Below are 24542 nucleotides of genomic sequence, written 5' to 3' on the forward strand. Positions count from 1 at the left end.
CTGTTTCCATGCCTGGGGCGTTTGAGCGAGCTCCAGCAGCCTTAGGTTAGTTCCTAATGTTTCTACGCTTGGAGAATTTTCACATCCCCATTACACAAATGATATTTTCATCCAAGTCTGTGCAAAAGCATGAGAAAAGTTTCCCTCCCCAAACTCCAGGAGGTCACTCTTGAGTTGTTTTTGACTTGAAATCCCTCAGAAATGCGTCTTTGCAAAAAAGAATCACACCATTTAAACGGTATAATCATGCAACGTGCATGCAGGAGTCACGTTTCCCTGCACTGTGACATTACTATGGTATGATTCCACCTATAGTGTGACTGAGTGTGCACGTTTATAATTAGTTGGAAGCGAGCATGCCTGGGTGGGGTGAATGTAGGTCGGATGTAGTCATCGCTCCTCTGTTCCCCGGAGATGTCAGTCGCTGGAATTTGGGACTCGACACACGCATGCGTCTGTTCTGTATGATAATGCAGGCTGTGCTGGCGAGATGAGACCGGGCTAATCCCAGTACCAGCAGCTCATTTAATAATCTCAATAGAACTCCATTAGCCGGCGCTTTTAAGAAATATCAATAAGTGCTGTCAATAAAAACAGATAATTCATCAAGGTCAAAAAGTGTGAACGCCGCCTTGGAGAGTGCGGAGTATGTGCTCGGCATCTACGAGCAAGCAATTAGGCGGGGATTTTCTTAACACCCTCTCCAGCTCTCTGAGGTACTCTTGATTTGTATTTGGCAGGTCAGTCCAAGCAGTCTTTTGTGCGTTTCTGCTTGTATACTGTAGGGTGAATGGCAAGCGCGGCTTATTGAATATCTGCCAGATTCCTTAAGGATGTTTTATATACTAGGATTCCTAAACGCATTATTTCCTAGAAGAGTATAGGGTTCTGCTTGCCGTACGTGTAGATTGCAGAGTACTACTTCTGTGTCTTCCTGATTATAATTCATATCCATCGCTCAGTCCCATTCAGTCGAGGTCAGAAGAGCGTTTTTAAAGATGTTTTACATTAGGTCAGTTTCATTATTTTAGAATTCCAAAGAGCATAGTTGGAATTCCTTACTAAACCTTTTTAGTAAATGATGATTAGTAATAAATGAATGGACTACATGAGCGGAGTTATTTCTGTCCAGTCTGCGGTCACATCTTTTCAAATTCTTCTCTTCACAGATACTGTATTGCGTGTCATTAAAGGACAATCGGCGGTCTCTTACTTTCGCTACAACTGTTTGTGGGGCAATTGCTTCATAAGTCATTTGCAGACGCGTGGCTTGAAGAAGCTGCAGGGGGGGGGGGGTATTCCCCTTGTCAGCCTTTGCGTGCATGCATCATGATGAGCAGTAGGCTAAATGACTAGCTGCACTATACATCCAAAGGTAAAGATTTAATTACAGTAAGTGTAGATGCTGACATGACGGGGAACCAGTGTCAATGCATTTGAATTATTGGTTGAAAACATTAAATCAGTCAGTTCAAATGTGACAAAATCATCTTAAAGATAACTTATTAAAAAGTAGTTCTTCTCATTAGATGTTAAGAGCGGCATATTAAACTTTTTACACATCAAATGAGTATGTGATATTCATTTGCTGTGAAACTCACAGCACTATTTTTTTAAATAATAAATAAATAATATTTTAAATGGTATTTTAACTTTATATTTAAAAGTCATATAGTGAATTCATAATTTAAAGATAATATGGTGACTTCAAGATCAGTCACAAAGTCACCGTTAACAGAATATGTGTTGTCTCATAGTGGTCGATACTAAAATAAATCGTAGTTTTCAAAAATGTAACTATTGCCTTTAATTCTTGCTGCGTTTAAATGCACTGTATCTCAATTTTCAACAATATTTAAGCTCATGTTTTGCTACAGAAATACTTTGATACTGGAGGGGTAATTAAAGCAAACAGACTGTACGAAGTCCTTCTCCCCCCCTCTGATCAGCCGTCAGAAAACATGAAGCTCTGCTCATCTCAGCCGCAGAAGGAGTGACTGTGTGCCATTTCTTTTCTGGGATATTTTCTGTTTGGAAAAGTGGGCAGGAACAGTATTGAGTAGAGCCTCCACATACACTCTGAAACGTTGACCCTCATCTCAAACCTTCTCGCGGCTCCTTATGGGCTCTCTCCAGGCAAAGTGTGTCAATTCCCCTCTGCATTTCTTCGAGGTGAAGAATGCCAAAGAAAATCTGGAGCAATTCTCAACCAGTTTAGAAATGTTTGAAATGTTTGCTCTTGAACTTTAACTGTCGAGAAGATTGTTGCTACTGGCACATTTGTTTTCTTTTTTACTTCACTTCAACACAGGAATGGAAATTAACTAAAGGAGAATGTGGGCTACTGTTGATTGCCTCACAAACATCCACTCTCCCACTGCTTTTTCACTGAGGCCCACAGCTCTTAGAGGGGAGGGGGGGGGGGGTGCCCTGGACCTTGCTTTGATCTCATTATAAAATGCAAATACACAGTACCCTAAACAGATCAAAGGTTCAACTTCCCATTGGATCTGAGGCTTAATAATAGCAGCCTGGAGCAGTTTTCTATTTTTTTTAAGCGACTTGGGTAGCTACTGGTCCTCCAGGACATTATTTACTCTGGAGATAATGTTCCTGCTTCTGACTAGTGACTAGCCACAGCTCAGAACATCCCTGCTCCTGTTGCCTATTTAAATGAGATTGGTCAGGTATGAGAATCTGTGCTTCCTGCCCCTATCTCCCACCTCAAGCTTAGGTTTGCAGGGCCTGAAATCTGAAAGTGTAAAATTGCTTCGGTGCAAGACTCTCTGATACCTGCATCTACTTTCTCAGCCTGTATCATCATTACACCGTAAAGCAAGCATTTAAATGTTAAGCACTTTGCTCATACTGAATAGTTTAGCAGCAGTGAAACATATTTAGAGCACCACTCACACTAAGTCAAAAGTGATCCTTTTGACAAAGTTCATACATTTCTCTTTTTGTAGGTGTCATAGAAACCTTGGCTGGGTGATGAGGTGATGCAGCAGTATTTTTGTCTCACCCTGAATTCCTTGTTAATTGTAGAGACAGCAAGTGGCTGCATACCGGCCCGGCTCTGACTTTGTCAGGTGGTAGGAGAGGTGGTGATTCACTCAGCAGCCAGTTTGATCCTGCTGTGAGGCGGGTTCTTGTGTCAGGAAGCTCCAGCCTGGCCACCCGCCCACCAGCCTCACCTTGCACCCGCCTACCGGCGCCCCACCGCTCACGCTCTGGCCCTTAGAGTGGGCGGGGAGAGCAGGCTGGCAGGCCTTGGCACAGATACATTTTGGCAAGAGCTGCTGTCCCCACTCTCCGCTGAGTGAAGTGCTGACTGCAGTGCAGAACATAAAAGGCCTGAGGCTTCTATCGCTTCCTCTTGTGGCCTGCAGCCCTGCGAGGAGATGTTGGCTTCAATTTGACTTGAAACTAGCTGTCTTTTTGACAATCATAGCTATGGCCTTTTAGTTCATATGTATGGCTCCTGTTAGCATTTTAGGCAGACATTAACGGCTCCTTCCTGTTTGCTCTGGAGATACAGAGAGCAGGTTCTAAACGCTGTTGACCACGGTCATCAATTGATTCAGTGAACTTCCTCCTCCGTGATAATAAGATCTGTTGAAGTCGATACTTGACTTACACTCTGGGACACACCACTTGTGCTAACAGGCTTTTTCCTTCTTTCTAAGAATCCTTTATGATGCAGATAACACTGGACTGTGATGGGATGGTGATCCCTGCACACATCCTAAGACACACGCTGAAGAAGCTCTTACATTAATCAGCTGGCATTGTTGAGGCTGGCTCTTCAGTTGGTTGTTATGGAGAAGGATGAGAGGTCAAGGCAGTCATGTATATTCAGTAGCTACACTTTCTCTCGTCCCCTGGCTAGTGAGGGCCTGGCATCTGTCTCAGTTGGATAGGACTTTGGATATGAGAACTTTATAGTACGCTGAACTTTTAAAAATCGGACTGGCATTAATGAGACCCATACGACTCCCTAATAGGGGGGGAAGGGTCAGGATCTGTATTACTGTCTTTGCTAGAGCTCTCCGTTTATGTGGTGACTGAGATCATCACCTCCTGTAGGCCGTGCCCTCTCTTAGTCACAAACATGTAGCCTGAGGCACAATTGGGTTAGAAAATCAACCCCAGTGTCACAGTTAACGTTATAAACTGCCTGGTATTTGAAGCACATTTCAAAACAACTCATAACTGGAAAAATCATTAGTTATTTCTTATACTCTTCAGAGGGACAGATGAAGGGCCGTGGGCAGCTGCTCAAAACTCTTTAGTCATCGTTCCATAGCTAGAAAGATTTAGACAAAAATAGCTCTTAGCTTTCCCCTGTATTATAACTTAGTTTTCCCAGTGAGTGGCCTTTTGCCCTCCATCATTTCTCCACTTGGTTTGCGGTCGCCTTTTGTGTAATGTAGCGTGTGTACAGTTAGAGTTTAATATCGCTGAGCATGTCTGTGAATACAGCCATCTCCTCAAAAGAAATTGAAAGAAAAAACATTTCCTTGAGTATTTGTTAGCGTGAAGAATAAGAAAAGCGAGCAGTATTGTAGTCCGTATTACAAATTAATCATAATTGCATTCTCAGATAAGATTTCTGGTTTGCATTTTTCTTCCTCAACTGATTTATAATTGTAAAATCCAAACTGTTTTATGCATGTTCTTACAATTTACTGTTCAACTGTAAGTCACCAAAGTGTGAATACAAAGTAAACATGAGCGGAAGCCACCAGCTGCTAAAAGGCTACAGTATTCAATACAAACCTAATTGCCTCCTTTATTTGTATTAAGATACTGAACTGTTTCTTTGATATCCATCCATAATATAACATTGGCAATGCTCTAGTGCTCGTACAAGCCAACAATGCACCCGGTGAACTTGTATTGTGTAAATATGAAACACTGCCTATTATGTCCCTGAACCAGGACACATCTCTATGAGGGATGTTTTAGAAATGGTCCTTGTATGTCCATTAGGGATGTAACGATATATCGAATATCGCGGTAAATAAATGTCTCGATACCGTCGTGAGACTGACAAAATATACCAAGATCTTTTTATTTTAAACCTTTATTCAACCAGATGGTTCCATTGAGATCATCAATCTCTTTTTAAAGGGAGACCTGTCCAACATGGCAGCAAGTAGGTTACAACATGAACATAAAACAACCGATAACAATAAAGGACATCGTATTTACAGGTCTACATGTACATACCTAGAGACATTGACAAGTACCAACAGTTATATCTTGTCCTGTCAATGAGCCTCACCTTCTTGGCAAAAACTGTATTGTTTTTGAAGTGGTGGAGAGACAATGCACAGTTTTACCCACTGCTGTTACCCATGGCCAAAGCATATCTCTCTGTCCCAGCAACATCAGTACCAAGCAAGAGAGTTTTTTCCACAGCAGGGGATATTGTAAACGCGCAAACATCCCAGCTTCTACATGTGGACATGCTCGTATTCCTAAAAGATAACCTTGATGATGCTGAGTGAGTGAGTTGGAGTTGAGTTACTTGAAAAACTAAAGTGAAACTTGATTTATTCTATTGCAGGGTCTGATTATTATATTGTTGACACTTTAAAATACTACTAAAATGCTGTACAAATCAGATGTATTATTTAATAAAGGGAAAAAAAGAAATGATAAATTACAAAATAAATTCACATTTTTTTCCTTTATTTTTCAATATCGCGATATTATCGTACCGTGAGTTTTTGGTTGTAATGTCCATATCAACTGATAGTCTCTCTAAATATTCATATTAACTGGCTGTAACTGTACGCAGCCTAACACAGTCAGAGCCTCCAGTCCGGATGCATTAGTGCAGCGATTGGTTAGTCAAATCAAATCCTGCCCTCCAGGAAACTGCTAATAAGAAGCCAATGTCGGACTGAATAATGGAGTTGTACCATAATGGCTATTCAGTCTGAATATGACTCTACCTTTGTTGACACTGGGATCACAGATGGTGCCTTTTAACATCAACTCTTATGTGTGCACTGATTTCTGCCCTGACAAGGAGGCAGAGATGTACGCTGATGAATGCTATAAATAGATCCCAGTCCTTTTGAATGTGCCTTTAACACTGATTCTGCCCCGTTAGGTTAATCGGAGCTGGGTTACACTGTCTCCTGCTGCCAGCTCCATCCGTATACCAAATGTTATTTTAGAAAAGTAAACAAGGTGGCATTTAATTTCTAACAAATGTCTTTTGAGTCTGATTGATTTTTTTTTTTCTCCCCATCTTTTTCAAGGTATAATTAATAATATTCATAATTAAGGTAGCCTGCTCTCCCTGAAGAGCGCTTGCCTCCTGTGAAGCATGCGGTTAATTGATCTGCCAGCGCTGTAGCGTGCACGCAGCATTTCCTTTTTGGAAATGAAAGGAAAAGAGGCTGCAGGACTAATTGGCAGAGGCTGGAGAAGGATCTTTTAAAAAAAGTCTACAGCAACCTGAGACTGCTGATAGGGTCAGAGGTCTGTAGCTCGATTGTGGCAAAGCCCTCCACTGAATATCCACTCAGAGCGACGTGGGCTCAGCCTTACGTCCACACTGCAGGTCGGTCACTTTTGATAGAAGATATAACAAAATGAGTACACTGGCCCTGATGATGACGTGTTAATCAAATATGCATGGAAAGTAATTATCTTGAAAAATACGTCAGGCCGATGTTGTCCCATTTCCTCGTTTGATTTAACCACCTTCTCCGTCAGCCTCCCGCAGCTTCACTCTGCTCTTCACAATCCTTGCTTTTTTTTTTAATCAAAGGTGAGCAGCCATGTGTCCCGACACAGTTCTGCTGCTGCCCGCCATTAAATGCTGCTTATTGATAAAGATGTCACCATGGTAGAGGATATGTGGGGGGGGGGGGGTTGTCCTCTGACTACTCAGTGAAGCAGCTTGGCTGTCTCTTATCCCAGAGAGATATTTGATCATGCTGCTGCGTCCTCAGTGGGGTCAGCAGTCTGTGAGAGGGGGACGGTGACACAGCTGTGGCAGCCGAGTGGAACCAGTGATGGATGACATGCCAGATTGGGCCGCGCTGCCTTCCCCGGCGCCTGCGATGACAGGGCCTGGCTCTCGCATCTCACATTCAGCATCAGTAGGGCTAATCGCGGGTCATGCCGGCCACAGATGTGACACACAAATATCGCTCCTGTAATTGCTCGTTTGTCAACGTCACATTCTCGAAGAGCAGATTTCTGCAGCCACTTTATTGAGTAAAACTGGCAGAAATGGACAAACTCAAAAACAAAAGTGATGAAATGAAATGGAAATGCAGGTCATTTTACACAAAGTCCTCACAGGATAAAAGCATTTCTGTGCGTATAAACGGCTATAATCAATATTTTTGTATTAAAAATAAATAACATGGCTAAATGTAAAAAGCTAATATTATCATCTGAGTCTTTTACTTATCACCTAAGTCTTTTACTTATTTTATCGCAACATTTTAGTCCACTGATGGAGTCGCTAAAGACCCAAACCATTGTCTCAGGAGTCGGTGGAAACCAAAACAGAGCTTAAAGGAGATTTTACATTCATTGGTCAACACAAAAACAATCTACATTAACGCTCATGTTACTTCGCATCTGCTGGACTCGTAAAAGGGAAAATGTCCAACATGTTTGAAACGTCAACTTTCAAAAATATGTCTGTGTTGCTTAAATCTTTTTTATACCTCCTCTTCAGTTATTCTTATGGACAGTATTTTAGAAAACGCACTGAAACAGAAATGTAGCTGAGGGTAATTTACTAACAGTATCACTACGGATACATTTGAAAACGTTGAGTAAATGGCATCCATTCTTTTCTTTCTTTTCTTCTCATATTCAATATTGAAAGCTACATTATTTTTGAACTACAAATGCTCCCTGCTTGTAGTATGTCAATTGTTGTGTGTGTGTGTGTGTGTGTGTGTGTGTGTGTGTGTGTGTGTGTGTGTGTGTGTGTGTTCACATTATAATCCCAGCCTGGCTCTAAGCCCTTCAGCCTGCGCTCTTCCAGCCACAAGGCCACAGCCTCTCCTCGCCAGTTAATTGCATCTGAATTAGCCCATTAATGTGGCCGTGTAGAGGGATGCAGAGGTGCACCGAGGTGTCTGGCCTCTTTTGACCACTGCAATGTATTATTAATGGGTCAGCAAGTATGGCAGCTCTGCATTCACTTGGCTAATGGACTGTAGGGTGGGTCTGTGATTTCCTTTTCAGAAGAAAATCACATCTAATACATATTACAAAAAAAAGATTCTCTTAGGCCCTTTTCAGGATTTGTTACCCAGAGCAGAGCAGTGATTTAAAATGTTGCTTCTTGCCGTTGCTTTGTGGACTTGCTCCCTGCTGACAGGTTGCTGTGGGGAGTCCAAGGGTACACTGAGTCATCATCACCCTGTGTCTGTCATGGACATGTACCGTGCTAATGAAAAGTATCAGTTCAGATTCATACGGGTGATGATAGTAAATGGCTTACTCATTCCTCTGCTTGTGTAGTAGCTGAGGGTTTTTTAGAGCATTGAGATTACTGTACCAAATGTATGTTTGCACACAACGGAATAAGACCTTTCTCCAGCTGATCTTTGCTACTGACAGCCCAACCCTTTGAAGAATACACGCCTTCGCTTTGTGGAAATAGATAACACCAGGCAGAAGGAGAGGCGTGGTCATGTTGAATATCTCTCTCCTTATGATATTTAAATATCATACTTGATTTTGAGTTTTTTAACCTAATATCAACGTAATGGATTTCTTTGTTTGATCCATTTGCACTGAAAGAACAGTGGTGTGTAGTTACGGTCGCTTTGTTTCTCAACAGTCAGCAGCCACAGAGATATGACAATGCAAATATAGAAGGTTAGGGAACGCATGTGACTGTTTTATTTATTCGTATGCTAATGTGCATATTGAGCAGCAGCATCAGCTCTATAATGTGTGAGTAGACATGCAGCGGAAATAAAAGGTCAAAACCTCTCCGTCTTTCCCCCACGAGATATCATGCGTTTTCAGTAGGACTTTTTTCTGTTTAGCATTTTCTCTCCCGAACATCACATTTTACAGTCTTAGTACACGGATGCAAACTGTGCTCCTCCTCGCTGCCTGAGCCTAGACAGAAAAGGATGTACATTGAAGTAGCACACAAAGATTTCTGTGCTGCTTTGTAATTTGTCTAACTCCTAAGTGGACAGTTGGCACTACCCCGTCACCATTAGTAGCTGCAGTCAGTTCTTCATTGTTAGTGGGCACTGTAGTCAGCAGGCTGCTGTGAGCCATTGTCAGAGGATAGCATCAGAGGCTCTTCTGGCTGATAATTAAGTGGCGTACTGACAAACGGCTTTCATCAGATCCCTCATGTGGAACTGAGAGCATGCGAAGGCTTTCAGGGAGGATAAACCGGAGGACGTCACTTTGCCTCCAATCTTTCATGGCCTTGAACAGCCTCTGCAGTGGAGGAGGAAGGGAGAGGAAAAGCACAGGAGAAGAGTGCAAGCCTGAGTCGCTCACAGAACCACATTTACAGCGCTGTGCAAGGCTGCTTTATCTGCTTATATGCACTCACCGTTTCCCTCAAGTGACCAAGCACACAGTATGTGTCTTTTTTCCCGATTTGAGTATCTGTCAAATTATTTGTGTTGCCTCTGGGCTTGTATAACTTGTGATGACCTGAGTGCATGAGAAAGGAAGGCGAACCAGAGCGTGCAATCACAATTATAACCCCTAAAAAACTCAAGTGACTACCACCTCCCTGTTGTTCCCAACCCCCCCCTTTGGTTCAGGAGTAGAGTCACTGTGCATGCTGTTTGCCGGCTCCTCATTTTAGATTAAGCTGCTGTACAAACATTTATTGTGTGGGTTTGCCAAACTGTAACAGAAAACTGTCGTCTGTTGTGATATGCATTGCAAACTGCTGCCCCTACGCTCGGCCAAAGATGGTTTGTTTGCTAACGTTAGCTCATCAGCAGCTAAGATGGAGGCCGACGAGCTCTAAACAGGATCATTCAGATGATAGTCCATGTTGCTATTCACCAGAAATGACCAGAAGCATTTCCTATATCATTCCATATTTGAATGGATTTAATGATTATATTATTGAACATGTTTTTGATTTGAACATATACAGTAATGTAGCTGTTATTTCTTAAATGTGAGCTACAGTCAGTTGTTCTGGTTTTCTAGATACATGTAGCTTTTTAAGTTCAAACTAAATATTGATGGAATATTTCTCTGGTGAAACAAAGCAGTTCACTTTCTTGATTGCAACACGATCCAATATCTGTTTATTTGAATACAAAACAAGATATGTGACTTAAATAAAATAAATGTTCATGTCATTGTAATGTATTTTTTAGCACAATAGACCCTCAACAAAATGGTGTGTGTGTGATCACCCAATCTGCATATGCAATTCTCCGCCCACCATCATTTCTTCTCAACGTTGTTGTTCTCATCGCCAAAGACAACCCTGTCGAAGGTCAAATCTTTTCTAAAATAATCTACTTCATGGAATAATGCTGCACTTCTGCATGCCGCGCCGCGCTAATGTTTACACATTGGAGGTTGAACAAAACGTCTTGGCTGTGTGCGGTTTGGAGTGAGAGGCAAAGAGAGACAAAGACGGATCGCCTCTGAAGGACTCTGATCAAATAGGCTTCCTATAAGTGGCTCAGAGCTTTTGTGGTTCTTTGACCTGCCATTCAGCGGTGCACTAAGTTGCATTTCCCACATGGCTTTTCAAATCAGCAGTGACCGCCTCCCAAATTATAAGGGGAATGCTCCATTTTCAAACGTAGCATTCAAGCCAGGGCTGTAACCCTGAGCGCACCTAGAAAATAATGCAGAAGCAGTTTTTTTCCCTTATTTTTCTGCAGATCCATTCCAAGGTTGGCTTTACAACAACAAAGCAGGAAGGGAATGTGGGTGCATGGGCCCGAGTGGGATTGAGTTCAGAACATTTATATTGAAGGTTTTGGTCTCCAACCCCACGCTGCCGTTGAAAGGGAACATCCTTGGTGCAGCATTCATAAACCTCTTTTATGCCACCAGAGAACTATGGGGGTTTTGTTTTGGCTCAGTCTATTGCCTGGGCTCTATAGGATCTATAGGATCTATAGGCAGTATCCCTGGATTACCCTCGGCCAAATGACTTGGCAGATAAAGTTGGATTTCTTTTTCTTTCAGAATAGGCAGGTAAGATAAACATCTACTGCCGATTTCCTTGGTTAATGTGTATCTGAAGGTGGTTAATATGTAGACGGCTTGTATTTATTCAAGATAGTGACGTGTAGACACCTTTCTCCTGATTATACTCTTAGCCTTTCCTGCAGTGTGACTGTATAGAGCTGACCTCTGGAAACACAACACCTGTGGATACTGATGCAACACACTGACCTCAGTTGTCATCTCCGTTTGCTCCCCTGTAGCGGGAGGCAACATTTGAAAGGTTTTTATCTTTTTGTTTTGCTCTTTGTTCCTTGTTGTTATTTTCCATAATTAAAGCTTTTTTAAAAAAAAACATAATAACCAAATCCAAGCATCTCACTAAATGTTCTGAATCTTTCTTCCTGCCGTCACTGTTCTCCCTCCTCGTGATAGCAATGTCTTTTTGAGTCCACACAACATGTAATCGCTTATCAAGCTCATTTCTTTCTTGCATGTACTGGCCTCATTATATGAGCCTGCCGGTGAAAAATGGGTTTAATTTAGCCAAATGCTCATTGTTAAGCGGAGGAAGAAAAATACAATTTCCCCATAGTGTCATCTCCTGCTGCACAAGTGGCTGGTGAGTTTTAATTACTATAATACCTCAATGTGCTACAGCAGATGACCTGAGTCTACGTAGTGAAAGTTAGTGATCAGCGCTCGCTTTCTTTTGTCTTTGCATCGTAGACATAGCGCTCTCCTAGCAAGGAATAACCTGTGAAATGTTTTTAGGACAATTTTGCATTTTTCTGCAGCAGGCAAGCAAACTGTATGTTTTATTAAAACTACATACAAGTCAGTAGAGATCAGAGAGTACTGGGTTTAAAACCTTGCATGCCAACATACTACTACTAGATGTCAAGGGAGGCAGATCAAATGCCTTTGAAGATGGTTGGAGTAAATCAAGTTAAAAATCGTTATAGTTGTTTTGTGTGTGTGTGTGTGTGTGTGTGTGTGTGTGTGTGTGTGTGTGTGTGTGTGTGTGTGTGTGTGTGTGTGTGTGTGTGTGTGTGTGTGGACTTCTTAAGTCTGACAGTATGTTGTCTGCGGGGGAGTGTTCAATGTAGTCAATAAGTCTTAAGCAGTATGATAGAATACAACATGTCTGTAATAGATGCCTAATGTAATATTTTGAGTCATTAAATCCCAGGAAAACCTACTTACTTGACTTTCTCCTGATTTCCATGTACATGTTGTGAACGTGTGCAGTAGAACACGAGGTGACAGTGAAGCATACAGCTTCCTGCCACTTCCTTTGTCATCACGCAGCAAGTTCTCATCCAGTCAGTCAGAAGAGCCTCGTTGGAATGGCCTCAGGGTCACCGCTCTTCTCACAGCTAACAGGATTAAATCATCCTGTGATTGCACCTGCATGAACCTACCTTTCTCTACCTGTGTGTGTGCGTGTGTGTGTGTCCAATAAAACCTTCTTTTAAAGCCTTGCTGAGCGAACGCTGTGGCATCCCACATGCCTTCCCACACCCACTACAAATAGACAGCGAAGGTGCTACATTCCGTGGCCTCGGTGCAGATCCCCGAGGCTGAGGAGTATGTTCTGTGTTGGTGGGCATGTCACAGGGTCCTTAGAAAATAACAAAGGCCTAAAAATACAGTAATCTACCTGCGTGTGTTACTGTACTCTATTGATCCACTTCCAGTTCCTTTTATCGTGGGCTTGCTCGCTGCTCTTAGTTCTCGCTGCTCCTCGCTGTCACACCTTTCATTCTTTTTGGTAGTCTCTTGGTAAGGCCTGCAAAAAGTCTAATGAGTTAATGTGTACTGATAATTAGCTATAGATTAAATGCTTCATAATATTCTGCTGTATTTTTATAATCTTTCAATTGTTCTAATTGTACTTCAACGACAAATTGATTGGAAACAAAGTAATATTTTCTTGAGTTTTGTAGGGCTGCAACTACAGTACCTTTTTCATTATGGATTATTCTGTCCATTATTTGTTTTAGGTATCTATTTTGTGAATGCGACTTATATTTACCTCCAACTGAAAATCACCTATTCAAATATTTGTTTGTATTCATCGAACAGTCTTAAACCAGAAAGTATTCAGAGTGCTCTCAAACATGCAGATTAACAAACCCTTGAAAAAACGAGTTAGTTAACAATCAATTTCACAATTTCACAATTAATTTTGTCTCAACGCGCACAACTGATGCCCTGCTATGGATCCCTGCCCACCGTCTCGTCCCGTTTTAAAAGCTGCACCACCTCACCATCCACTTCTCTGACAGATGTACTGAACTTGAAACCCATGTTGCAATCTTGTAAAAGCTGTTTGTGAACTGCGTCTTTGAGTCATTTGTGAGTGATGTCAGTGTGTTAGTCTAATGTGATAATATCTGCTATCTCTGACTCTGCAGTAGAGAGCCTTCCCACCATGATGTGAAGAAAGCAGACCCCACTTCGTCATTTTTGACAGACGTCCTCCTTTTCATAATATAATCTTGATAAAATATCGCTAATTCACTTCCGTCTTGTGTGGCAGCCACTTCTTTCTTTTTTTCAATGATATCTACTCTCCGCGTTCATTTACACATGTCCAACCACCAGGTCTTTCTTTCAATTTCTTTGGCTACCGTTTCACTCATTCATTCTTTCTCTCACCCACTCAACGAACTGCTTTATCTTTCCGTCTCACCGTTCATTCCTCCAGCAGATATTATTTCTCTATGTTTTAAACTGATCCAAGTCTCGGCCATGGCGCGAGTCTTTTGTGTCTCTCCATCATTCAGACTTGTAGACAGGTCAATGAGAGGTCCTCTCCTCTAAAGGACCAGCAGGAATACTTTCTTGTTATTTCAGATTTTCATTCTCCCTCCTCTGGACAGACACGCGATACAAGATATTAGACGTGGCACCACAGGCCTGTCTTATATTTTCTCATAACTTAACATATTTTTCCCCACTCTAAAAGCCCTTAAGCAAATTATGGTAAAGTTAATTGTTAATGTGGAAACACTGTGATTGGGTACACATTACAATGCCCCCTTAACTGACTCGGAGTTTTAAATTGTACATCTTTTGATTCAGACCTGCTCTTAATTTGAAATATAAATGTAACACGGACAACATTTCTATTTGAAATATTTGCTTTCATGTGCAGCTCCTGTAGCGGGTGTTTAACCACTGGTTTCTGACATCATTCAACGCGGCCTATTTCCCACAAACGGCAATGCCAGGGAGCCCTCATCCCAGACACAGCAGCGTTTCAGCCCCCCTTCTTTCTGGAGTTTAATCGTAACGCTTTAAGAGCCGCTGTAGGTCATCTTAGCCTCTCACTCAGGAATGTTACAGGTAAACTCAAAAACTGCCTTTTGTTGCTCTTTGTTAGTTGTGGGAAATGTAAGAGTGGGCTGTGTGTTGGTCCGTCAAAGCCCCCGCACACATTTTTTTTTTCTTTCCTTTTTTAAAATCTTTGTCCTGAGGCTCAAAAGTTTCAGGAAGTTGGTGTGAATGTGGGAAGGCCAGGAAGCTGCGGAGGCATTGATTAATTCACGTCGGACCGCAGTGGGGCTCCTCCTCTCCCTGGGTTGCTGGTGCTCATCCTATGTCATATCCGGTATGTGTGCATATGTGTGTCTGTCCCAGCATGCCGAGTCCGCTCCCCTGGGTCCCTGATCGTGTGCACAGGGTGCCTCCTCCTCCCTAGCTGTGAGGAGCGGGGCTCTGACATGGCCTGTCCCTTTAGCTCACTCTGAACGTTTGACACGCAGAGCGCAGAGGTCAGCCTGACCTACTTTCCCCTGGCGGTCCTTCTGCTGAGCTGCAGCGCTCCTCAGCGGGGGGGCAGGCAGGGGGGGGGGCAGGCAGCGAGGGCGGAGCTGCCTTGCGCCTCCTCTGCTGTCCTGGTGTGTTAAATCACCGCCATTTGTTCGCAGACACGTACCAGTGTGTGTGTGCGCATTTCTTTAGGTGTGTAGGAGGCATCCCACAGACACACACAGGCCTGTGCTGAGGTTGGATACGAGGCGCTCTATGGGGGTTGCAGGTAGATGCTGGGCAGCACTTGGGCCGGACCCCTGCAGTGGGCTCTGTCTAACTCACTTTGTGCATCACTGTTCACATCTTGTGACCTCTTCCGCCTACCTCACATCCCTTTTACCCTCATAGTGCTCAAACCCATTTTACTGTCTTTAAGCAGATATACTTTGTACATAAACAGCCTTAGGATTTAAATCTAAGGAGCTGCTTCTCAAATGCTGACATTGTTTATATGCTCAACGGTAATTGGCCTTCATTTTTCATCAGCCTATCGTAGTCTTGGTACTCCTTTCCCTCCTACTCAGCAAATGCACTGCGATCTATTAAATGCCCTGATAGTCTCCGTCATCATGTTTTTACTTTTCTTCCCCTGCTGCCGTTGTAATATCTTCGAGTTCCCTTTTGTTCTGGTTCATGTCTTCGCCTGCAAATGACCCACAGCCTGTTAGTTTCACGCCACAGATGTGTCTAAAGCAGTGGGGAGAGTTTGTCTGACACACTATGTGGCTTCACGGCCTGTCAGGAGGAGAGAAGAGCAGGCAGGCAGAGTTCATTAAAAAGTCAACTTCTTCTAATGTAGCGGCAGGCCTCGGCTGCTTGACTGTATCAATGATTTAGTCCCAGCAGAAGGTCCTTAATGGATAGAGCCACCTCTCTGAGTTCAGCTGCTGCCGTCCGCCTGGCATCAAGTGGCACACACACTCAGGGGCTGTGATGGGGAAATGGTTTGAAGTACTTAAGTGTGTATAAGAATTGTACAGCTTGCATCACCGCTCAGACACTCTCCTGTTGTCATGTCTCAGGGTTCTAAAGTAGCAGAGCTTGCTGAATTGAGAGCCTTATATCTGTTAGTCACCATCCACTATGCATGATCACATTCTGTGTTCACATCGTTTTATTCATCTGAACTAAAGTCCAACTGTGACAAGGCAAGGGACAGAGTGAGGCTAAAAGGACAACGTCTGTGTAATGGTGCTGACACTGCAGCCTGTGTGAGGTAGACTGCCTGTGAAGAGGAAGAGCAGCTGAGTTGAAGGGGGGGCAGGATATCTGGTGGTACTTGGCAATATTGAAAAAATCGATGACGACAATATATTGAAAAAAACATCTATTGACATTGTGGTGATATTGTACGTTTGGCAGTTTGTGCCTTCATAAAACTTTTACACAATGATTTTGTTGGTCAAAAGAAATCATCAGAATGTGGATATAATGACTAAGTGGGTACATTTGAAATGTACATCAATTTACTGTAGTGCATCCTTTAGAAGCAGGAAAAGCCAAAAATAATTGTGATATTACGAATTCCAAAATGGAACACAATATCTGGTCTTATATCATGATACCGATATAAATCTAAATATTTCCAAGCCCTCATTTCCAGTCACGTTTATGTGCACTCACATTTGGGGTCAAACTGTATGTTTAAGAGCCACCACATCACTAATACTGCGTTTGAATTCAAGTCTTTGTGATTCTTCTCAGGTCCAAGCCTACAGATCAGCGATGATGCTGCAGCGTCACAGCGTTGCACACTCGGAGGGAAAGTGGTTATCATGTTGGCTGGATTTCATTCAGACCACATAGAGTTCAGTCTGATTTCTTCCGTGTGTAGTTTTGAAGATCCAAGGAGAATATATTGTTGTTTGAGACCTGTCCATAAATGCATACTAGTGTGTAGCATAGTTACGTAACGGATAATGTTTCAGAAAAGGCGAGACATGTGTCTCTCTGAACTTGGCATGTTCACTCTCTTTTGAAAGTAATAACAGAAATCCACAAATAGGTCATTGAAAACATATACAAGATTTCTTGATTTTGAAAGTTGAAAGGATGTGTGCGAATCTCCTTTTTGTGACTTTTATTTGAAACCTGATGAACGTTTGTGTAGTAGGCGTGTGATTCCTGCTTCTTTAATATCTCGTGAGAATCTGTGTCTCTCAATACCCCGTCTGTTGTGCTGTTGTCTTTGTCTGTATTGTTCAAATACCCTCACTTCAGGTGTGTAGGTGATACTTCAGCCCAAATCTTTATCGTAATAAACACTTAGCCCTGCATTTAGCTCGTTCAGAAACAGCTATGGTTATCTTGAATTAGTGTAAGTTATTTAGAATGTGGTGGTATTGACACAAATGTTTTGTGAATTATGAGTCATGTGGTTTGGGCAGTTTCATTGGACATGTGTCACGCTAAAAATGTAATCATTTAAAAAATAATTGATCTCAAACTAATACATTCTTCTTTGATGAGTGCAAAGTTATTTTAAGTGCAACCTTTTTAAACGCACAACTTAAATCATGTCCAGTGCTACAGTCCAAGTGCTTCGGACGATAAAGTGAGAATGTTACTGACAGGCGTAATCTGCTGTTGTGCGCGACATGTGTGAACACTGTCTGGAGCTCTTACGGGACAATTTGTGAATGGGTGTGCCAGACTGCCGGTTTAAAGGACCCTTCCTCCTGACTGCCCTGCAGGCTGCGAGCGCCAACAGATAGCTAATGTCATGATCACATGTTGGGGATCCATTGTAACATGAATTCATTGTGAAGAAGCAAACTGCCTTCTTTCAAGCCCGCAGGGAAGATTATCTGATACTCAAAAGATGGATTCTGTATTGAGTTTCACTTTCAGAAAAGATTTCCTTTTGGCACAACAACACAATTGTTTTGTCTATTGCTCCAGTTTCCCCCGCTACCTTTTCTGTTGGGAGAAAAGTGTTAGACTTCTTCTGGATTGCATTGGCACTTTAGAGTGATTTACCAGAGAGACTGACAGCATTACAACGAGGCTCTCATTATCATGCCTCCTGCGCTATAATTGCCCATACTGTTGAATAAGCAGCTCCCATCTTTCGCACTTGGGGGGTCTCTCCCTCCCTCTCTCTGTCTCTCTCTTTTTGTCTCTCCCTCCCTCTCTCTTTATGTCTTTCTGTCTCCCTGTCTCTCTCTTTCTGTCTCTCCCTCCCTCTCTCTGTCTCTCTCTTTCTGTCTCTCCCTCCCTCTCTCTGTCTCTCTCTTTCTGTCTCTCCCTCCCTCCCTCTCTCTGTCTCTCTCTTTCTGTCTCTCCCTCCCTCTCTCTTTATGTCTTTCTGTCTCCCTGTCTCTCTCTTTCTGTCTCTCCCTCCCTCTCTCTGTCTCTCTTTCTGTCTCTCCCTCCCTCTCTCTGTCTCTCTCTTTCTGTCTCTCCCTCCCTCTCTCTTTATCTCTCTCTTTCTGTCTCTCTGTTTCTCTCTCTCTTTATTTCTCCCTGTCTCTCTCTCTGTCTCTCTCTTTCTGTCTCTCTGTTTCTCTCTCTCTCTCTGTCTCTCTCTCTTTATTTCTCCCTGTCTCTCTCTCTTTCTGTCTCTCTTTCTGTCTCTCTCTCTGTTTCTCTCTCTCTGTCTCTCTCTTTCTGTCTCTCTCTCTTTATTTCTCCCTTTCTCCCTGTCTCTCTCTCTCTTTATCGCTTTCTGTCTCCCTGTCTCTCTCCCTTTCTCTCTCCCTTTCTCTCTCTCTTTCTCTCTCTCTTTGCCTCTTTCTTTCTCCCTGTCTCTATGTTCTCTCTTTATGTCTCTCTTACTCTCTCTCTTTCTCTCTCTCCGTCTCTCTCTTTATTTCTCCCTGTCTCTCTCTCTCTCTCTCTCTCTCTCTCTCTCTCTCTCTCTCTCTGCCTCTCTCTATGTTCTCTCTTTATGTCTCTCTTACTCTCTCTCTGCCTTTCTCCCTGTCTCTCTCTCTGCCTCTCTCGACGTGTGCATCGGTTAAACTCATCAGAGAATCTACAGCTCTTTAGTGTGGCCATCTGTCAATACCACTCCATAAAGTGGAGTAGACAAACGTGTGCATCCATTGGTTCTTGTTCGCCAGCGGCTGGCCTGCCTCCAGCTGCTTCTGAGGGCCCCGCTGTAGCTGGTTAACCCGGGGGCCCGGAGCGTCGCTCTCCAGCCCTTGTGGCTACTCCAGCCCTCCCCCTCCCCAATCAGGCAGCTGGATGAACCTCTCTTCACCAGCGTGGAGTAGCTTGTAACACTGTAATGAGTTAACTTTCAGAATGATCTACATAATTTATTTCCTGCCCCCCCAGGAGCTCGCTGAAGCATTAATTAATATCAGGCCCAAGTATCAGCAACCATCCCAGTGTGGGATTCCTTCTGGCACCTACTTTTGGCACCGGAGGAATTCGATATGTTGTGCAACCAGTCTGCAGTTTGTTGGACATTGATGAAAGATACGGCTTCCTGTTGGCTTGGTACACACACTGGGCTCGTGCATGTGTTTGTGGAGTGAAATCTGGACACAGTGGCAGGCCAGATCTCACGTCACTGAGACGAGCTGACTTCGATGATAGGAGCTGTGACTAAACCTTAAAGATGCATGCCAACGAGTTGTGTGCCCTTGTTACTGCCGGCGGTGATGTTCTCACGTCCTGCAGACTTGTTTGGGTTATCTTGTTTTTGATATGTGTACACTGACCCCCCCCCCCCCCTCACCTTTGTCTCTCTCTGTCTGTTTCCCCACAGAACTCAATACGGCACAATCTGTCATTGAACAAGTGTTTTCTCAAAGTGCCTCGCTCCAAAGATGACCCCGGAAAGGTGAGAATCTGAAAAGAATGCATGCAGTTAATAAAAAGAATATATATAGTTTCTCAGCTGCCAAAAAAGCCCTGTTACAACATTTCTTTGGTGTGTATCAGCCTATCTCTGGCAGAAAAATGTTACCTTTGAATGGCTGCCAGGACTCTGACACTCTGGAAATGCATGGCATGCTCGTAATCTATTATGAACCTCCCGCCCCACAGAACTGCATTTTAAATGTAAGGAGACTAGTTGGTTGGACAAGCACAGACGGCAGATGTGGGTGATGGAGAAGGGAAAATAGATGGGGCCGTAACAGGGTGGAAGTCAGGTCATTTCCAGAATCTCAAGGTGAACCTGAAGCTACTCTAGGAGAGAATCAGCACTCATTATCTCTCCATTCTGCTCCCATTTATCTTCTCCGTAAACAATGTAAAGACCAACATGTTAATTTGACATTTGAGTCTCAGTAGGAGCACCTTCAGTTGCTTTTCCAGCCTCCAAATCTGCAGCGACATCATCCTGATAAGAAGTGCTCCACTGAGGACTATATTGAGTTTGACGGCATGCATAGGTCTAACCATATGTAGCCTAACCCAGATTTTATCCCGGCGCTGTCAGAGCATACGCTACATATGCTTAGGGAACTGCACAAATAATTACACATACACACGCACATGCACACCGACGCATGCATGAAGAGCTACGCCTAGCTGTGTAGAGGATGGGGACTGAATGCTAATTTCATGTTTTGCTGTAATCCTCTGATATTGACACTCCTGGGAGCTGCTCCACTAAATACAAAATAATCTATTGCTGTATGGATCCCATTCCAAATGCATGGCCAACATGCTCGCATCCTTAATGTTTAATTTTGAATTTTCCTCACTCCCTTCCCCCCCGAAGACAACTTCAAAGAGGCGCTAGCCGCTCTTGATATGTTGCATCAATATTGTAATGTGGCAGGAATATGAGAACTGCTGGTTGGATGAGATAGGAGAGTCATGCTATTCTCTGTCTGCCTCTCACTCTCACTCGGAGATGGTGTAGGAGATGACAGTTGGTATTGTACATCGACACCCCCCAAAACCACCTCGGAGGTAGAAATTCATGCCGTGAAGGCTACCGTTAATAATCATTTTTGTAATTGTCTTTGTCTGGATTTTCCAGGACCGGTTTACCTGTTGTGTTTGTTCTTCCTTTATTTACACACAAAAGGGGAACTACATGATAACACTTATGTAGATGTATGAAAATGAGCGTTGTCATTTACGGGAAGAGAATAGGTCATCTGTTATCAGTTTTATTTAACAGTCTTTACAGCAGCCTTTGTTTATATGGCTGCAGAGGAGAATGTGGCTGTGCCCCAGACTCCACTTCACTTGGCAATGCTTCAGTATTTTGCAGTATATTTGTGAATAATTTAATGACTCTTTATATGTTTTTCTTTTTTTCCTGCCAACTCTCTTGGGGTGGGTGTAGGGAAATGCAGAAACTCCCCTCCCATGAGAGTTAACTTCATGTTTTCTTCCCCCCCTAATTAAAAGAAACGCCACCAAGCCTGGCTTTGTTTCTCTGACGCCTAATTTTGAAACATCTGCATCAGTACCCCTGCGTTTAACCCCTTCATCTTAACACGGAGATGAAGCACATGTAGATATGCCTTTTTCTAACCTAGCCATACGTTTGTCAGTGAAGCTTCATGTTAAAACACGGGGTGGGTAATGAGGTTTTCTGCTTTAGCCTACATCGATACGAGATGTTTCTTCATCTTTGCTTGATTGTGCTGTGAATTATTCCTCCCCTCTGAGGAAAATGTTAATTGACCCCAAAGCCTCGCACATAATACAACTTATAATGTTAACCCCCCTGACAAATGTAGGCCAACCCTGGCTTTCCTTTTTAACAATTGCAGTAGTTGTGCATTCGAGCCGTAAAAAAAGAACATATTTTCTGGCTTGAACAAGAGCAGGCCGTTATGCAGCAGTTACTGTACAGACACTTGAGATACAGCTGCTTCTATTTCCTCCTGTTGTTCGCACAATTTCTTGTGGAAATAACAATAATTTTCTCTGCTAAAGAAGTAATTTTAAAGGTCCTGAACTCACTTTCTCTGGACAATTGAGATTTTTATCGGGGGGTCATATGAAATATTAAAAATAAATTCACAACTCGCAGGGCCTCAGGGTGAAAATCTGTACTGTGAGCGTTGTTCCTGTTGGCTTCGAGGAAGAAAAGCATTGAAAAATCAATTAAATGGGAATGCAAAAGATAAATAATGCAGCCTGGTTGTTGAATTGCTAGCTGCAGCCCCAGAGCCAGCCCAACTGTTCTCTCCTTGATTAGCCTTGCTCAGACCTGAGAAGAAGAAAGCAACACGGCAGGGCGAGCGCTGCCTCAATTCCTGAGCTGAGACTGTGGAGCCTTCATCCTTGGCAACAGCACTCTGACTCAGTACCTGAGGCTGAGGAAGTACAGCTTCAGAAAAGGCTTAGCATTTCACCACCACCAGCTGCCCTCACCAGCCTCTCATTGAGAAGCAGCCGCAGAGGAGGAAAAGCCTCTCTCACTAACAAAGCCCACCCACACGCCGCACAAACAGCTCAAATATATATAATAATGCTCGAATAACAGCTTGGGCTGATAGATTTTAGCAGAGCAGATTAGACCTCTTATTTCTAAATAATGTTGGAACCAAACACCTGACGTTCGTGTGCTGTGATTTGTGTCATAGAGTAAATGTCCAAGTCCAGTGCAAACACTGAAGGGATGTCGTGTGAAACTAGGGCTGCTCAATTAATGGTATTTTAATCGCAATTACGATTTTGGCTTGCAACGATTATGAAAACAACATAATCTAAATAAAACGATTCTTATTTTATTTCTTTTTTTAAATGTATTGGTTTTTCAGTTGAATTATACTTAAAGTTCAGGGTAATCAACTGTTAAAAACATACTGTTCAAATTTTTTTTTTCTATAAATGGATGTTTTCAAAGTAAATGGATAATCGCTTTTAATAATCGTGATATCAATTATTGACCAAAATAATCGTGATTATGATTTTTGCCATAATCGCACAGCCCTATGTGAAACAGCAATATGTTGTGTTTTATCAGCTCACAGGTCTTTTTGTTCTGTCTGCAGGGCTCTTACTGGGCCATTGACACCAACCCGAAGGAGGACGCCTTGCCTACACGGCCAAAGAAGAGGCCGCGGTCTGGAGAGCGGGTGAGTCTGATGAAAGAAACGGCATATTCTTGAGGAAGCTCTTAATGTGCTGCTCCTCTGCTTACGCTTCTGCCTCCATCTCAGTATTTATCTGTGCCTCTGTGCCTCTTCTCCTGCCTCCTTCCTTTTACCCTCCTTTTTCTCCCACTCTTTCTCTACCACATGCAGACACACACACACATGGATGAACACACACACAGACTCAGTAGGAGTTCATATCCAGACTTTATGTAACTGCCTCTCCATGCTGCTTCGCTAGCCTGTCATAAAGTGGGGTCCTTATTAATAAACCATGCCCGAGGTAGCCATTACATACATTACATTCTGCGCCCACTTTTTTTAACAAACATCAATTAATGCAGAGCTGTGCGCGCCGGCTATTCTGAGCGGGAGCTTTTGTCTTTAATTATGGATGAGGTTCGCCCAGCATTACGTACAGCTGTACAGGTTTTAGTGCGCCGCTCAGATTGACCTGGCCCTGGGGCATCCCAACACGGGGAGCTCTTGTCCCCACAATGTGGCTGACCGGAGGCTACGAGGGAGGGTGGATCCTGTTAGGCTGGCCCAGGCAGACTCATGCACGCACACGCCTAACACACGCCATTGTCTCTAAAAGACACGCACAAGCACGTAGACGACATAAAACTTAGCATGCTGTTTATGTATTGGCCCTACAGCAGCAAAATACTATCACATTCATTCAACAAACTACGCCTCTTTTGCTTGTGTGAGATGTAATAGACAACAAAGGTAGAGAAAAAGGTGTTTTTAATATGCAGCTCTGCCAACAGTTTCAACTAAAGCCCTTCTGATGCTGTTCTGTTCATTTGAGCATGACACAAAAGAACGCACCAAGTGAAGAGTGTGTTTTCTGTAAGGACACATGCGCTGCGTTCACCCTTCCCCCCCTCTAGACACTGTCTGCCTGCCTCCATTAAGAGTCTCAGACATTGAAATTGAGAGTTTGTGAAATCTCATTTATGTTTATCATGAATTAAGAATGGTATTGTTGGCAGCCAATCCTCTTACAGTAAGCAGTTTTATGAGACAGGCATGGCAGAGTTATCTCTCGCTACAGTGCGCCTATACAGCAAGGCGTGCGTGCGTGCGTGTGCGTGTGCGTGTGTGTGTGTGTGTGTGTGTGTGTGTGTGTGGTGTGTGTGTGTGTGTGTGTGTGTGTGTGTGTGTGTGTGTGTGTGTGTGTGTGTGTGTGTGTGTGTGTGTGTGTGTGTGTGTGTGTGTGTGTGTGTGTGTGTGTGTGTGTGTGTGTGTGTGTGTGTGTGTGTGTGTGTGTGTGTGTGTGTGTGTGTGTGTGTGTGTGTGTGTGTGTGTGTGTGTGTGTGTGTGTGTGTGTGTGTGTGTGTGTGTGTGTGTGTGTGTGGTGAGGGTTGGGATGGGGGGGTTGTCTCCATCGTCTCAGAAGGCTCAGTTCAAATGTGACCTAAATAAAAGTATTGCAATAGTTCTGCTAAATATTTTTGTTTTGTGCAGAGGGGCATGTATCATGTCTAGGGTTGCACAATATATCGTTTTTTCATCCTCGTC

The 24542-nt window shown here is 43.2% G+C and overlaps 1 protein-coding gene across 2 annotated transcripts in view; it reads left to right on the forward strand.

The window, feature by feature from the left end:
* Window positions 1-24542, forward strand: part of foxj3 (forkhead box J3) — a 68873-nt gene that overhangs the window by 27936 nt on the left and 16395 nt on the right. For both annotated transcript variants that reach the window (XM_034082778.2, XM_034082779.2), the window contains exons 3-4: window positions 19712-19786; window positions 22914-22997. In XM_034082778.2, coding sequence (XP_033938669.1) covers window positions 19712-19786; window positions 22914-22997 — 159 coding nt within the window. The remainder of the gene's footprint in view (window positions 1-19711; window positions 19787-22913; window positions 22998-24542) is intronic.

The sequence above is a fragment of the Pseudochaenichthys georgianus genome, chromosome 5, assembly GCF_902827115.2.
Source record: "Pseudochaenichthys georgianus chromosome 5, fPseGeo1.2, whole genome shotgun sequence".
NCBI classification, from domain to species: Eukaryota; Metazoa; Chordata; class Actinopteri; order Perciformes; family Channichthyidae; genus Pseudochaenichthys; species Pseudochaenichthys georgianus.